The sequence below is a fragment of the Hesperophylax consimilis genome, chromosome 20 (assembly GCF_061612785.1).
Source record: "Hesperophylax consimilis isolate HC1 chromosome 20, BYU_Hcon_1.0, whole genome shotgun sequence".
In the NCBI taxonomy this organism is placed as follows: Eukaryota; Metazoa; Arthropoda; class Insecta; order Trichoptera; family Limnephilidae; genus Hesperophylax; species Hesperophylax consimilis.
The window spans coordinates 11,814,158-11,832,318 of record NC_142855.1 but is presented as its reverse complement, the minus strand read 5'-3'; the positions used below and the strand labels follow the sequence as shown (position 1 = coordinate 11,832,318).

Below are 18,161 nucleotides of genomic sequence, written 5' to 3'. Positions count from 1 at the left end.
ACGTCATCATTCTTGTGCGAACTATGGTCGAGGCATCATCGGTTCATTTTACGAAATAACACGGCAAAATGTTGACTTTTGCTATGAAAACTTGTAAAAATAGATGTGAAAAAGAGAATAAACCCAATTGTCGTATTACATTCCATATATAAGCATTATTTTACTTTATTTTAAGCATATTCACATCGTATAATATCGATCAGTTTTAGAAACATATACTATCACATCGAGAAACGTCTGGACGCGAAACACAAAGCTGGTTGGTTGCTGGGAAGTAAATTATGAACATTTATAAAAGTGTCTTAACTAAATACTTAAACGAAATATTCGACTCTGAAAATACAACCGAATTTTTTTGCCGAATTTGGACTTCGCAAATTTGTTCATAACGTGGCGAGTAATTTGCGCTCCCATGTAAAAATGTCTATTCATTCAAAAGCAGATTTTACTTTTAAGAAGTAAATGGTGATATTATAATGCGAGATGCCTATTTACTGTCAGATTGATTTATTGACGAATCACAGTCAGCCTTACGCCCTTCGTTCTTCAACAGTTGATTTTACCCCTCGCCATTATCTTCTCGTCTATTAATTCCTATATCTGTGGTTGGAGCAATAATTCTTTGTTTCTCTTGGATAATTTTTTCTTTCATCTTACTGCAAAGAAATGCAAAATGAATGTGTTTGTGGTTTTGAAAATTTGATAGCTTAAAAATATTTTAGATGCTTCCATTAACCTTTCCCTTACTGTGTTAAAAAATCCACGCATTCCGGTGCTGTGTAGTCAATACACATCTCAAAATAAGCGATTTAATATGGGAAAAATATGAATATTCATAGCTTATCGCTTATGTTTATTATATTTTATATCAAAAGTGATAATAATTGTAATTTAATTGCTGAAAACATGAAAAAACCATCGGCAGATGCTAAAGAAACGTGCGAGGAGTCCATCTACATTTAACGACGGTCCGCGACCAACTGGCTGGCGCATAAATAAACCACTCGGCTGGCGGCTGGCGCACGCACAGCTATGAATAGCCGACTAAAGGGCGATTCCACACAGATAACGAATAAATGAATTCTATGGCTTGTGACAGGCGAATGCGAAACACAATGCGTAACGTTACTTCACAATCAACTTACCGCGAGGCGATGGTGAAATCTGTGGTTTGTTAGCACTCGTTATTTAAAATTAAATTGCGATAAAATACGTAAGGTAATTATTTCGATAAAGAACCGGCGATGGTGTTTTGACAGGACGAACGGTTTTTGCGCGACTGGTTCGGCTCACGGCTCTCCGTGGTTATACCTGACGTGTGCGAACTTAAACTCCACAGTTTAAATTCTGACGATACGAGTGGTTAGCACACAGCCTGTCAAAGCAAACGGCGTAACGGAACAGGTATCGATGGTTTAAATCAAAATACAACTGCGGACGTGTGGATGTTCCTGCATAGCGAACTAAAGCGGGACATCAATAGCGTGTCATTTCCTCGCACACTCTTCGCGTAGTAGTGTCAAACGGTTGATTGTATTGGTGTGTTTGTTCCCGTTTTTTAACAAAAATCTGATTTTTAATTGAATTTGAAAACTGTAAAATCTTATTTTTTTATTCAGTGCATATAGTCCAAGCGATGACCGTTAAAATCCCATCCCATAGGCCACATGAACCAAATTAGTACTGGGCTTTAACCCCAAATAAGATTAGTTAAAAAAACGCATTCATCCAGATATCGGCCCGGGAGGAGTCCTGGAAAGCGACGACTTCCGGTGTCATTTTTGGGATGAAAATATTCGACATGCCACATTACCAAAACTAACGGCAAAAGTTGATTGCAAATTTGTTATGAAAAAAAAAAATCGTTCGGCCAACTTTTGTGTGGGGAGAAGTACCTAACAAATGACACTGTAGGTATCCTCCAGATGCGGCAAAATATCTCATCGGCCACAAGAATGAAATCTATGTCAGAATTTAGATAAAAATTCCCTGTTTACGAATATATCGTTCGGCCGAAATTCGGCCGAGGAGAACCTTGTGGTCCGCGCGATTATTCGAGCGAAAAATACCTTTCTTCTAGCGACATTTTTTAAATTCACTCGACTGAACGGGTAGAACTACCTTTCCCGCCCGAAGTTAGTTAACGGATTGCAATCTTTAGAACACAGGTGTCAGGTGGGAATGCTATCCTTCTTCTACTGGTATTTCAATGGATGATGCTCTGACGAACTAGAGTCGTTGATCCCTTCGGCACCGGTGCACAGTCGGGAAACGCGCCAAACGCGCGCCCATCATTTGTCACATGAGAACTCGTTCTATAGTTCAACAGCTCGGCTGTGGAACTATTTGCCGGCCTCTGTGTTTCATCCCTGTAGCATGGGTCTCTTCAAGACCGTTTCTCCGCAGGGGTAGGCAGAGAGGACGGACCACCTAAAAACTCGGTGTAGGCACACACTCCTTGCCTCATTCACATTCATACATCGTCTCATTCATACTATACTATTAATCTGACTCTTGACATGGCCCGCCTCAAGTATCTGATTGACTCGGTTGTGCCATGTCTTCCTCGGGCGTCCCCGATTTCTGCTACCATTCACATTTGCATCATACATTCTCCTTACACTCCTTTCTTCGCTCATTCGCTCTACATGCCCAAACCATCTAAGCGTCTCTTTCTTGATCTTACTCATTACGCTTACATCAGTCTTGCACTGTTTGCGGATCTCCACATTTCTCACACGATCATACATGGTTTTATCTCACATACGCCTCAGAGATCTCATTTCAACAGCATTCAGTCTGCTTTCATCCTTTCTCTGCCAGTTCCATGCCTCACTTCCGTACATCAGGGTAGGTACCAGCACTCCATTGCTGACTGCTGCATGTTATGGTGACACTCCATGAATGGAGTTACCTGCATTTACCCTTCTTTCAATATCTCTTTCAGCCTTCCCATCTCTCTAGAACATACTTCCTAAATACACAAACTTATCCACCTGCTCCAAGTATTCCTCAGCAACAACTATATTACACACTGTTTTCGTACTCTCTCTTTCAAACACCATTACTTTATATATTTATATTATTTATCTATCAATATAAAGTTTTTTACGTGTATTTATCGACATCTATCTCACTAGGGTACATCTGTGTCGAGACAGACGTATTCAGATACTTAAAGAATATTTACATGCATAACTAAATCAAAATACAAATTACAAAGTTGTATACACTTTAAACTATGGAGTCAATAGATAGATAATAGAAAGAGTAAGTACAGGTACAGGAAAAATAAATGCATTTAGTTGGAGGATGTAGTTACAAAGGGGTTTTTATAAAATTATTGATTCTAATATTTTATTTTGTATTTGAATTGTTGTCATTGATTACGCGTAATTTGGTTTACAGATGTTTGCGATAGTGGGGCGCACAATACTTGTTATCCATTTCTTTATTTCATGTTTGAATTTGGTTATTGACTCTGTTTGTCTAATCGTGGCTGGTAGTGTATTGTATAGATTACAAGCTGTGTATTTAAAATGTCTTTGCCCAAAGGTGGTTCTAGCAAAAGGAGTTTGGAGAATGAATTATTGTGTATCGTTTGAGTTGGTTGTATAGTGTTTTGCTGTTTTGGTGTAAATTAACCAAGATGGATCTTGCAAAGAGCTGTTTTATGTCCATAACGTTGATAGTATTGAAGATAGTATCAGTGTTGGTAGAAAGAGGAAGTTTGAGAATTATTTTTATGATTAATTTTTGTGCTTTAATAATGGGGTCGAGGGCACTAGAAGAAGTATTAAAATCAAATGTGCGTAAAAATATTTTAAAAGGTCAAAAAAATGTTAACCGAAGAATTCCTAATGGGTTAATGAGGTATCAATAATGGATGTGAACAGGTTAAGGGACTATTTTTAAATACACCTTTTCAGACTGTTTCGACCTTGGTGACCACATCTGAATAGCCAGGTACTTCCCCGCCCTCCTCTTTGCCCGTCTACGCACCCTCCCCGTTCCCTTCAGCACAACACACCACAAGGGGGATTCCATAGATTCCGGGCTTTGGACTCTTTCCTAAAATTATTAATTATTATCAATTTGTATTGTTTCCTTTACAGACGTGCCACTCTTTTCATTTTATCTTCTAGACGTATTTATATAATAATAATGTATGTATTAGTTATTGATAGGAGAGCACAGATAAAATAATTTGATTTCTGCGTGTTCAAGACTGCCAAACCAGAATATATATATACTAGCTGTACCCCGCCACAAGTTGCTGTGGCACAGTCTTCCATGCAGACAGAGAAACAATTGCGCATGTTGCTTTTGCGTCCAACAGATGAAACATGTTTTTTACCTGCCACAGTTGACATCTATATAATATAGGTGTATAAAAACAGACGCATATTCGAATGAAACATTTTAAAATTTTGAATAAACGATCATTAACATTTTTATTTATATAGATATATATTTTTTGATGTGAATACCGCTCAAGAGTCCCAACTATCCCTAGTGGATGATGGCTGTTATATTTGTTTGGAAGATTTAAAGTTTTATCCATTCCGATTCTGATCACTGTACTAAAAATGTGTTATTTTAATATTTTCATTAATAATTATTGATTTTAAAACTGATCTAAAATCGCACATTCCGAAATAGTTCCAACTGGCTACAACATCATTTATGACATAGAAAACGCCAATGGCTGTCACGAATGTCGTCCGGACGACGCCAACGCCGCCAAATTCACTAGTAAGACGAATGTGTCGTTTTGGCGGCAAATCAAAAATGGCGCATAAAAATAATTATCGTAATAAAAAAAAAACAGTGAAAATATCCTATTGGGGTATGTTGTGGAACTATAAAGGGTATGGGGAAAAGACGGTAGGAAGGTACCTGGCTGTTCAGATCTGGTCGTTTTAAGCAACATTTCAATTCTGAATCCAACTGGAGTTTGTTATTACGTTTAATAGTGCGGTAGTTTAATTTAATGTACATGTTTTATTTCATTAGTTAGCGCCTAATATACCATAAAAATAAATAAATAATTTTGTTTCAGATTCGAGACGGAATTTCTCTGAAATAACGCACGAGAAAAGAATTTAAAAGGAGTGGCACGTCGCGAAAAGGAGCATCATTCGTCCATCAGGAATCTCCAGAGAAAACCGGCCAAAGGAAAGAACTAACTAACTACACACTAGATGTTTAATAATAGTCACAATAAAACTAATATCGACATTTAATATAGCCAAGTGATACATTAAACAAAGACAATTTGAAAATACCAATATCTACATAATATAATTTAAAACACTATACTTTACTGTGATAAAATAAAAACTTTACGACTGCTGTGATTCAAGACATTCAGACAATCTCCAGACACTTGTGAATTGTGCCAACATCGTCTGCCGTGAGTTACCGTTGCGAGTATTGAAGACTGCCAAAGGTACGAGAGAATTTTTTGATTACTTCTGCGTCGAAATTTATAAAAGGATTGACGTCCGTCAAAGGTTAAATATATTACTAATTTTAATGTATTTTATGTTTAGTTTATAAAGGTACCGATCTCGTTACAGTATTTTAGTATTAAGAATTAAATAATTCCAATTTGTTTTGTAATATTTGTGATAGTCGTCTAGCGTGTGATTAGAAATAATAGTATTATAAATAATAGTATTATATAATAGTAAATTATAAATTATAGTATTATAAATTATAAGATGGCCGCTAACAGGGAAGTCGGTAACGCTTCTCCCGTTCGAACGGGAAGTCTTCCGCGCTCTTCCAGAAGTCGCCCGCCGGTCCTCAACGGAATGGGCGGCTCCATGGAAGACAAGAACAGCGACTTCTTGTGCCCCGTCTGCTTCGATCTGATCGAAGAAGCGTACATCACTAAATGCGGACACACTTTCTGTCATTCCTGCATACTCAAGTCCATAGATATTCACAGGCGATGTCCCAAATGCGGATACACTCTCATAGGACAAGATCAGATCTTTCCCAATCACCTGCTGAACGATCTGATATCAAAGTACAAACTTAAGATGAGCATTGAGAGCATCGGGCAGCAAGGATCCACCGCCGGCGACTCCTCGAGTCTGGCTTCCACCTCGGCTGACGGGCTTCGGAGCCTCATCGCCGCTGAATCTCAAAACCTGACCATGCCCGACGTCGACGTCATGCTCGAGATCCTGACGCAGCGCAAACGCCTGCTCGAAGCTGAATCATGCGCCGCACAAAACCGATTACTCTATGACTTCTTGAAACATCTCCACCAGATGAAAGAGGACCAGAAAAATAGATTAGTCAAAGAAGTGGCACTCATCAAAAAAGACATGCGCGAAGTGGAGGTTATTCTGGAAGACGTTCAAAGCAAATGTCCTACGCTTGACGATATCGTAAAAACAGACGGGGCTGACCCAAATGTTTGTGCCATACGACAAGAGATTGTGCATCTGATCGACACTATTGACGCTAACATGTTGCATCGAAGTCAGGAAACTGCGCGAGAAGGTGATGCGGCTTTCGGAGTCTCGCAAAAGGTGGACTACAGCACGTTAGCCGTCCGAAAGAGACGTATGCACGCTCACTTCGAAGATTTCGTGCAGTGCTATTTCAGTTGTCGCGCGCGCGATCTTTACTTTGGCGATAAGCCGGACAGCGTTCCGGAGCAGAGCTTGGGCGAGGAGTCGGGCACGGAGCCTGGAGACCAGAGGATACCGCAGGTCAGCAGCTGCCACGGATTGGATATATTTCGCGAGAACCTCGTTAAGTTCTCCAGGTTTAAAGGACTGCGTCCCTTAGCATCTTTGTCCTATTCCAGCGACGTTATCAATTACTCTACCATCGTCTCCACGATAGAATTCGATAAAGACAACGAGTTCTTTGCTATTGCCGGTGTTACGAAACGCATCAAAGTCTTCGATTATAATTCCGTGGTGCGGGACATGGTGGATATACATTACCCGTGCGTGGAGATGTCTTCGAGTCACAAGATATCGTGCGTAAGTTGGAACACTTATCACAAAGGCATCCTGGCGTCCAGCGATTACGAGGGAACGGTCACCGTTTGGGACGTGAACACCGGACAGCGCACAAAGACATTCCAAGAACACGACAAGCGGTGTTGGAGCGTCAATTTTAACTCTGTAGATATCAGACTTATAGCTTCGGGTTCTGATGACGCGCGTGTAAAATTATGGTCACTCAATGTTGAACATTCGATAGCGACTCTAGAAGCTAAATTTAACGTTTGCTGCGTGCGATTTAACCCAAAGAGTTCGTGTCACCTGGCTTTCGGATCTGCTGACCACTGTGTACATTACTATGACCTTCGCAACATGAAGGAAGCCCTATCGATCTTTAAAGACCACCGGAAAGCCGTGTCTTACGTCACATTCCTGAATTCCGAAGAGATTGTTTCCGCGTCCACAGACAGCCAACTGAAGATGTGGAACATCAACTCGCCGCGCTGTCTGCGTTCGTTCGACGGTCACGTCAACGAGAAGAACTTCGTTGGCCTAACGACTGACGGTGATTATGTGGCGTGCGGCTCGGAAAACAACGCTTTGTACGTGTATTACAAAGGCTTGAAGAGACAACTGTTCAGTTACAAGTTTGATCCTTTGCGCAGTTTCTTGGAGCAAGATAAGAAAGACGACGAACAGAATGAGTTTGTTTCCGCCGTTTGCTGGCGGCAGAACAGCAATGTGGTCGTCGCGGCAAATAGCCAGGGAACCATCAAAGTATTAGAACTGATTTAAATCCTTTTACTAGAGGTATTGGGACAATCTAATAAATTATCTTATTATTTGAGATTTTCACGGCCAAAAGTATTATCATTATTACTACGTCGTTCAGCAAAGCAGAGATGGTACAACCTTCTGACAGAATATGCCAGAGGGGTTATGTATGTAGAAGGGATGCTGCGAAAAGTTGACTAAAGAAGGAGGAAGAATAATCCTTAAATGAATCACAATAATACATGTTACTTGTTTATTGATACTACGGCAGCCCCAATTGTGGCATTGTTGTGGGGCTGAGGGTAGTGGAGAAAGGACGGATATGGTCAACACATTTCAAGCAACGTTTAAGGGTATCTAGTAAATAATAAGATTTTCACCAGAGCCAATTACTCCCGTTCAGACAAGGCGATTTTAGTTGATCAACTCTGTGTTGAATCACACTTGTGAACACCCTTTCAACAGAGTTGATCCAGTTTTTAGTTGAGCGACGAAAGTTTAAAGCCCGTCTACTTTTGTTGTCAAGTATGTGAGTCATTGTTCGATTTTCCTGCCGAATCAAAACGTGTGAACATAGGTTTCAAGTCGCTTGCAATTTTTAGTTCCCTGCGGTCGAAAGTAGACGTTAGACGTTCCTAGGGAGTGGTTTATTTATGCGTACCTAGTACCTACCATCACGGCATCTACTTCAATAAAAGAATGTATTAAGTGGTCGGATGATATAATGTTTAGATTTATGGGTCTATACCAAAGCCATCCCTGTCTTTGGGTTCAGAAGCAAGAGGTTCACAAAAATAAGAATGCCCGTGACACTGCAATTAATAATATTATTTTTGAAATGTTACTGTAACTTAGTAGTTATTATTATTAAATAACACGTCTTTGAGTGTTTCAAAAAATAATATTTTTTTTACCTTTATAACAAATTTTAGGGTTTCAACTATTGCAACGAACACTTCTTTTATAAACAATGATATGGTATTTTTTGGAACTCTGTACATATAAGCCAAACTTAAAAAGAATCTCCCGTTGCCAGGTATCTTAGCGTAATTTGTAACTTAGTTTATGCCAGAACAGCCGCCTGCATAACTGTGTCCTGTTTTTGGATTTTTCATGAATTTTAGACAACAGTACATCAAATTGTAATTTGCAAATGATTGCGATAGCCTTCGGTATCTTCTAACGCTCTCTCTCTCAATATAATGTTAGAAGCACCCAATTCGTTTCTCCTTATAATCCATTTTCTGGCCCACATACAACGTTTTTTGCGCTTTTTCATATTCTCAAATTGGTTCCGTAAAATGTCCGAAATTATAGGGACCAACCCAGCGATAACTTCACTTGACGCCATCTCGATTAACAATATCGGTTCGAGTTAAATTGAAACGTCCGAACGAAATCTTTTTCAATTTTTGTCGTTCAACTAAAATCGCTCTGAACGGAGCATTCGGGATCGCAGGACGAATGTGAATTTATTTATGTAACTATTTAACGATGTTTTAATCTGCAAAGCAGCCAATTCCCTTTGTGTCAAATATTCAGGGGTATATAATAACTGTTTTATTTTATTATTAAATGGAATACGAAAATGCCAAAGTTCACATATTTCTCTCTCTCTCATTTTATCCACTTAGATATATTGTAACATGTCGTTAACATATCCTCTGCAACTAGCTCTGAATAATACTTAAATATATTGCTGTTTTATACTTACCTCTTTAGCCCTTCTCACCAATTCAGGTTGCTTGGGTGGGAACTAGGGAGGTGAATTTAACTAAGAACATCTAATAATTATGAATCTCGATTTTAATTGGGTTTGTCAAGTTTTAACCCATTGGCATCCGAATTGTTTAGCTAAAAAATTGTCCTTCACATCCGAATTAATTTTGTACCAAGTTTGAAATCTGCAGTGGTGTACTAAATCTTACATAACTTTTAAATTAAACATGAAAACGAACCATTTTTTTTAAATTTACTTGTGCATTGAATCAAGGTATATAAAAAATATATGCAATGTTTAAAAAAATAATAATAATGTTATTAAACGAGGATATAAAAATATTTTTTTATAAAAATCAATTTTTTTTCTTCATTTTTTTATAATTGGATTAAGAAAAGTTGTACATTAATCATACTTATTAACATAATATATTTTTTTCAATTTGGGCTGATTTTAGCCGCCCACTACGCGTTTTAAGAAAAAACTTGTCAATTCCCGAACCGCACGCCATTTTGAAAAAAATTCAATGACGCTGAAATATAACAAAATTTCAATCGTAAATATCAGGAAAAACTGTACCAACGGAGTCCTGCCAATTAGTAAGAAATGAATCCTTAATCTCCAGAGTGATTGGCATTTAAAATTTTAAACACAGATGTGTTACTAATGTATCCCTTTTTCGTTTTTAAGCCGACAGACATCAGACCCTCAGTCGTTTGATTTTAAGACACATCGCCGTACACACGCCGGGACGGCGTCGTTTGAGGCCAATGGGTTAATACTATATCTAAATGATGCTCATGTCTACTTACATCTAAATCTTAACTAACTGTCATATGGTTCGGATACAACTAACTTCGTGAAATCTTGTCTGCGTTCCGCGGGGGGGCCTTTCCAGGCGCGGTGTCGTCCGAATGCAGCTGTTGCGGTGGGGAGTGGGTGGCGCGCGGTGTTTATTATTTTGGTTTATCACTATTCAATGTTCACAAGGTACATCGGCACTTTGCAGCACTATCCGTTGAACTGTTATTTTAGGACGGCAAAATACCTTTGAAGAACGATAAATTGCGATCTTCCTGCTCATTTTTCTTCGGTTTTATGTGATAGTCAATGTAGGACATCATTTTGGCATCAATTTCATTCAAATTTCTTTTGGCTGGTGCTCTGCGTTTTTTCAGGGGGGTTAGATTTTGTTTGTCCTTTTGACTGTCATTGTCAAGTTGTGTCATTGTAGTCACACTGTCATCTTCGTTTGTAGGTTCATTCGAAGTTGTGGTGTCATCTTCGGTGTGTTCTTCAGTTTGTTTAGCAGAGACGCTTTCGTGCGTTTCACCAGCAGCAACTACTTTTTTCAAAAACAGCATCTGATTATGGTATTTGTAGGGCTTCGTTAAAATTCGCTATCCGTTAAAATTCTATGTATCCGTATATTTTTACTGTTCCGTCGTCCAGTATTCGATGACAAAACGGAATGTCATTTTTTTACGGAACGATATTTTTTACTGTATACAGAATACTGTGCCATGTGTGAAGTCGCTCATACAACTACATACGCTGTACTGGACACCTACGCCAGTGACATTGACTGTAAATGCCGGTTTCCTCTGGGGGTACCTTGGGTAAGGATTTTAATAGAAACACAACTTGCGAAAGTCGTCGGACAACTGACTGGTTGAGCCAGTTGTTGGCGTATTTATTGGGTTCAAATTCAATAATTTCTACACGTGTTAATGTGGAGCAATTATTCTTAAATCTAAACATATACTAAGGTCCCACGGTGCGAGTAATTCATCCTTGAACTGGCGATATGACCCGTGGTTCGAATACAATAATTTCTACACGTGTTAATGTGGAGCAATTATTCTTAAATCTAAACATCGTACGAGACAAGCCTCAAAGGAGTCGGCATCGTAAAATGTGTGACATGAGACAAACATTTTTTATTTTCTTGGTTATTCGATAATTATTTAGGTATATCCATCTGCTGACCGGTACATACGCCATCGACGAAAAAAAAACATACACAATAAAACGGAACAGTAAAACGGAGACATGTGTGAACGGGCCGTAATTTGTTTAGCATAATAGTCCCAGTGCCATGTAGTTTCTAAGCGTGTAGTTGTTTGATCAGTGGAACTGTTGTAAAATAGCGATCAAAGTAAAGACAGCTGCCGGGGGGGACACTTTTAGCCAAGTTGATTCGTGGGTACTATATGTACATAATAATTTATATCCATCACAGTGGTCAGCTTTGTTTCCGTATTGGAAACTTTTGGACGCAAAACTTTGTTGGTGACAAAGTATGCCGAACGCTGCGGTAGACACAAGAAACCCTCCTCAGGGATGGGCATAAGGTGCTTATTCACAAGTAGAACCGATGAAGTGTATCAATGAAAGGCAAGTTCTTCAAATATGACAAATAACCTCTATTTCCATTATAAGTGGTTTTCTTACAGAAAAGGTATTTATAAAAAATTACCCCCATCATAGACCGTTTACAGAAACCCTAACTAACTAGCTAATGCTGCGGATGGATGGAGACGCCTTCCTCCAAGGGTCCACGACTGCTTCAGCGCGGGTGACCAGCCCGCCAGCTCCGTCTCTCGTTCAGTCCCCAGCCCAGGGACTACCAGGGGCTCTATTCTGGAAGCGTCGTCGCTCGTAATCGCCGTCGAAAGTACGTCCGTTGGTCGACTTGGTTATTCTTGAGCTTGGTCGAAGGAAGATTCTTAGACGCCAAACGTCAAAAGTCATTCCACATAACAACGAGTGGGGTAAACCAGTCGAAACGGGCAGCGAGCGGTAGGTTGTTAGCGTATCTATGCAATTAGCTGTCAAAATCTGGCATTATTGTTTTCTCGCGCGAACTTTCGCACCCGCAAAGACATCGTCTATTTTTGTAAAGCCATTTTGCAATTTATAATGGCTGATTTGTGGAATTCGTCAAACGCCTCTCCCCCTGCTCGACGAGTGTAGAGGATAGATTCTGGGAATCTGTGAACCTCCGAGATGCCGCAGTACGCCTCGGAGTCTGTGCGGGTGGAGGCTCATGGGTAGGAAGTTCCACAAGGGGAGGTGTGGCCTCCGAGAGCAGTGGCACCTCAACAGACCGCCAGCTGCTGCAGCCAGCAACAGGCTGAGGTCCTTCGAGAGATGAAAAATCGAAGTTGACCTCCGACCCTTCAACTTCCGTGTGTCCCGTAATCAACACTGGGTTGATCACTTGGAGAATGAGCTCGTCAGTAGCGTTGAGGCTGACTGCTGGCGCTGGTGGTCCGCCTCCCGTCCCGGCCGCATGCCGCCTCAAGGAGGCATTCTTGAGTTTGGCCTTCGACCTTAAGTCTTGCCATGTCTGAAAATATTTTGGAATTATATTAATTATTTGCACAAAATATTAGTGGAAAGAGACTTTATAAGAACTTAAAATATTCAAAAAGAGGGACAACGTCAAGATCACACAATTTTACTTGAATTTTGAAGCAATCGGCTTTGATGTAGCGTAGCCCCATCATCATTAATTTCAATATCATGATTTTAACATAGAAATCAGGCTAAACGAAACACTATGTGAGCGGTGACTGGACAACTCGGAACCTCTTCAGAAAAGTGATGATAAAAAATAGGTTAGGTTAGGGGGGCTATTTTAGAATTATTTTTTTCATAGCTTTGACTTTTCAAAGAGGACTTGATTCGGCATGGAATCCATGTTAGATGTGAGCACGGTGCTCGTTTTGTTGAATAGAAATTTGTCATAGGCAGAGCTTCATTTGAATGAAGTATGAGGGTAACAAATAGACATTTTAAGTGTACAATACACACAAATTAATGGAAATAAAACAAACCTTTCTCCAGTGTTTGAAATCTTTATTTGCCCCTGCCATGGCATTCAATTGTTCGGCAATCACCTGCCATCTCCGTCGGGATTCCGCAAAGGTAAAAGATGACGAAAATTTGCCACGCATTAGTTCAATATCTGAACTTACCAATTGAATTAGTAATTGTTTTTGATTATTAGTAACGTAACCCGCGGCCATATCTGTTTGTTTGGTTTCACTGTTTGACAGTCACACCATAGAAATCTGAATAACATCAAGAACATAGACAATATTCACAGGGCTGCCAATATAATCATCTCTTCGATCGTTCGACGTTAAAGAATACGTAAAATTGAAGGATTCGACAAAGTTGGTCGCGACGACGAGTAATTTTTGGTCGCTGCGAGGAGCATAACGAGTAACTATTGTTCTTTGTTCGGGAATAGAGACCCAGATCCTCTCCAATTGCCTCCGGTGACCATCCATCCATGTATTTGCGTTGCCTGCAAGGCGTGCGTGGCAAAGTGGGTAATAGGCGATCCCGTCCCCAAATACGTAACCCATCCGACAAAATTGACAATACTGCCTGTTCCCGACAGTTAATACGTACGAAGCGAGTGAAGATTGCCGCCCTTTTTCGTAAATTGCTCTCAAACGGAATCTCACAACCCGGTGTCCATTGACACGCGTTTCACTTTTCCGGGTTCAATTTTAAGTCGCGCATTAAGCGTATTTACCTGCGATTCGCACATGAACGCAATAATCAGCGTTTCCCAGGATCGTATGCCTGGATTAAATTAATAGAGCATCTGCTCCGCTCGTCTTTTAAAATTCACGAGGATTACAAACTTGGCACTTTGACATTCCGATAGAGTCCGAGCCCAACAAGAATAATTCATTTCCTCCTATTTTGCGCCGATATGTGGCGGTCAAAAAAAACCATCGACAATAATCAAAGTATTAATCAGTACCTGATTACAATTGTTATGTATCAATTAAATATTTTTATAACAAAGTGTAGAATTACCGATGGACCAAGGCCAAGTGGTGTGTCTCCGAAAGTACTCTTGGCTCCCTGATATATATATAGCAAAATCAAGCATGAGGCCACCACTTGTCGTGAGACCAAAATTCTTTAATCCTACAGGTCGAGGCTCGTTCTTCACCACTTGGCGAAGTTTACATCGTCTAGTAAACGGGATCATTTGCTCGTCAATCGAATAATACCCTGGAACTTTTTCAAGCTTGGTACATGCGTTTTGAACCCTTTTTATTACTGGTTGAATTTTCCATAGCGGGTTTTGGGCTTCTTCCGGTGGAGCGGCATCAGTCTCAACCACATGAAAAGCGTTGCGTAAAGTCAGGAAACGATCGCGTCGCATCACGCCAGAGATCATCAGGAGCTTCATATTAGCACGCTAGTACATTGGCAGTTGTGGATAAGGTATACACCCCATAATGATATGTATGCCAATCATTTTTGACATCTCCGGTGGGTTTGTGTTTAGTTCTCTGCCAGTTTTTCTTAGGTGGTACAAGTTAGAACATCGAATAGAACAGCGGGTAGAACAGAACATATAGCGAATAGAACAGCGAGTGGTTTGTGCCATTAGTGCCATGGCCTTTGTGTCCATGGCATTGACTCTGGCCGCAGACGTGACGCCGAGAGAGTCGACGGCAAAGTTGGATGTTACCAACTCCCTCAGGCGGGCATCTGCAGCGGTCTCCGACTGGAGGGCCAGTGTGGTAGCTGGCCCGTCATTGCTGAGGCTTGAGCCTCCGTGGGCGATCCACCCCAAAGCGGTCCGTGACACTATTCGGGTAGTGCTATTCTCACGGACCTCTCTTGACACGATAAGTTGGGCATTATCCTGCCCGATCAAGAGTTTTGGGGTGACGCGTCTTCCAGGAATGCGCTGCTCCGGCAGGCTCAGGTCAGCTACTGTGTGGGCGGTGATGGTGAAGGTGGGTTCCAGTCCAGCGCCCCGGATCGTCAGCTTCACGCGTTGGGAGCGGGCGTCGGAGGTGCACATCCCCTTCGCCCCGTGCAGCCGCAGACTGGACTGGGCCGCGTGCGCCGATCTGCGTTGCGGTGTCGGCGTCGATGTGGATGATGGTGGATCCCTCATCCAGGAGAGCGAACGTCGACACTTCCCCGTCCGTGGGGCCCCGCAACACAACCGGCACTATTTTTAACAGCACGCGGCTGTCCACTGTCTGGCGTCAAAGATTCACCTCCGCGACCGTCTCCCGGTGGAGCAGCCGATGATGCGGGTAGCGGCACTCACCCACACCACACCACACTGTCTCCTTGCAGTCCCTGGAGTGGTGCGGCTCTAGGCACTTGCGGCACAAATTGTTGGTGCGCACTGTCTCCCACCGGAGGGAGAGCGATTTGGCAATGAACTCGCGACACTCCCGGGTTTTGTGTGGCTCACCGCACTGAGCGCACGCACTTTTCACTTTGTTCGCTTTTTTCACTACAGGCGGTGGTGGGCGGTTGGCCTTCCCCTCTGGCGGTGTGGCCACAGCGTTGGCCAGAACATGCTCCCGGCGCCCTTTGCCGGATCGCAATGGATCCACCATCCCACTGACCGGGATCACGCCGGCGACACCCCTCAGGAAGGCTGCCAGCTGGAGGATGGTGGACTGGGTTGTTTGCCCTAGCATCCGCCGTACCTCTCCTCCAGGGTCGTGATGATTTCTGGCACGCGGTCCGGATTTAGCAGGAGCGAATAAACATTCTCCCTCGCCTTCCCCTTGAGCGCACGCTGCAACAGTATCAGGTTCTCGCTCAGCGTAAGCTTGCAGATCGAGGTAGATTGCTCATACTGCGCAATCCAGGCTGGCCATTCCTGCTACATCGTCTGTGCGGCCGGCGACTACAGTGCCGTCCCGTACACTAGCTTTTTCAAAAAAATTGTCAAAATAGTCCATAAAATATTCCATGGAATTCCGCAGTGTTCTTCGGTAGCTCAGGGAGGTCATGGGATTTATCTGTGAATGGTGTTTGCTTCCAAGTACACTTTCGTCTCGACTTCTTCCTTGAACCTCTTTTCTGCCTTGGCTTCTTCGATTTTGATATAGTGGGAGGAGGAGAGGGATTAATGTCCATTCTGTGGGTTCTTGTAGTTCCGTAAACAGGTCAACACACTCTGCCTCAAACCCTTCATCATCATTGCCCAGATCTTCAATTTCCGACTCGTCGCCATCAACCAGAATCTCCAAAACATTATACTCATTCATGGTGATTTCTTAAAATAAACAAAAACACCGATTAGGTGTGTACGGGACCAAGTTAGTGAAGCCCGCACAAATACTGCAAATTCAATAGGGCACCGGCACACATTGACACCTTGATCTGAGAGTTTTTGCAGGGGCAGTAGGAAAACATTAAATTAAACAAGTTATGGAGCTATAACTTATCTTTATAGCCGACCATTTAATGTGTGTAGTGTAGATTGTGGTAAAGTAAAAAGATGTAGTTTGATAATTTAAGTTTAATGAAAATACGTTACACTATAACACGAAATTAATATCAGAAGGATTTTGTAGGAGCCGAGAATTGTCGACTGCCAGGCCAGACTCGAGAAACAGGAATGTCGGCCGTTAACGGAACTACTAGCGAGCTCTGCTTTCGGGTCGTTTCGGCGATCCCCAAAACAGTGTTTCCGTATTAAAAATATTATTTAAAGTTGTTTGACAGTTCTTGACTCCACATACCTTCCCCCCAGTGTTAACGGTACAGAAAAATAAAGCTAAAAAAAAAAAATTAGGGGTTCCAAAAAATGTTACACAAATTGCATGACGTTAGTTACACAATATAAAGAAATTCAATATGTGGCGTCATCGCAAAAAAACATAAGCCTATGCGTTCAGAAAGATATATCTTATATGGTAAGGCTACTTGGTGAATAATATATTTATATGTTTGTGAACGCATTGGAATGAACAAATTCCTACATAACTAATTATAAAATTATTTAATGCTTAACATTATTTAAATTCTTTCTTAGCAGCTTCCAAAAGGGCTGGTGCCAGTCTGCGGGCACGTTCTGTAACGGGGGGTCCTTTGGTCTCGATACAATGGGCGACGGAATGTTTTCGAATTTCCGGGATTTTCATATTTGGTCCAGTTAAACACGGGTATTTATTCAAGATATCGCCGTACTTTTGTGATGATGCAATTGTAGAGATGCCAGAAGTAGGTCCTTTGAAAGTGGTGCCCTTGATTCGTAGTCCTGTCGATTGATCCAATAACATTGCTTTCTTTAAATTCACCGTCAGGTTGTAGTGATGGAGGAAATCAGCTCCGAGTATAGCTCTCGATACATCAGCTACGATGAAGCGCCATTTTATTGCTCGACGTAGACCGAAATTAAGTTCTGTAATTTTTGTGCCATATGTTTTAATAGGGTTACCGTTTGCGCCATATAATGTTGTTGGAAAATTGTCAGAAGTTATACATTTCGTACGGTGGTCCTTATTTCTAGGAATAACAGAAACATCTGCACCCGTATCTACTAGAAATTTCTGTTGGTTTCTAAATCGTAAATGAAGAGACGACAACTGTTGTACGGAAATTCACACGTCCCTACTTGTGGGTTTCTATATGTGCATGGCTTTTAGCACCGGTAAGCCTTGTCGCCGTACTTTGCATGCGGTTGGCAATATCCAAGAGTCTTTATGGGAGATTTACCGCGAGACCTGGACCTGGGTCTCCAAGCGGTAGATTGCCGAGGTGAACTTGTTGTTGTTGGTAATCTCTCCGACGTGGGCTTTGGTATCCACGGCCACGGAAGTTGTGGGACTGGTCGTCGTTCTGATTGATTTTCGACAATTTAAGTTGTTTCACTTCTTGGGTTAAAGAAACAATCT

At 41.5% G+C, this 18,161-nt stretch overlaps 2 protein-coding genes across 2 annotated transcripts in view; both read left to right on the top strand.

Moving 5' to 3' along the window:
• The window catches only part of LOC149414089 (cytosol aminopeptidase-like), a 90,610-nt gene that overhangs the window by 10,123 nt on the left and 62,326 nt on the right, over nucleotides 1–18,161 (top strand). The window lies entirely within an intron of this gene.
• Nucleotides 5,125–14,123, top strand: LOC149414090 (E3 ubiquitin-protein ligase COP1-like). Its single transcript, XM_089643683.1, has one exon. The coding sequence runs from the start codon at nucleotides 5,727–5,729 to the stop codon at nucleotides 7,767–7,769; it is 2,043 nt and encodes a 680-aa protein (XP_089499809.1). The 5' UTR covers nucleotides 5,125–5,726; the 3' UTR covers nucleotides 7,770–14,123.

What these genes read in the sequence shown, in the direction of transcription:
- LOC149414090 (XM_089643683.1), top strand. Translation starts at nt 5,727, where the DNA reads ATGGCCGCTAACAGGGAAGTCGGTAACGCTTCTCCCGTTCGAACGGGA.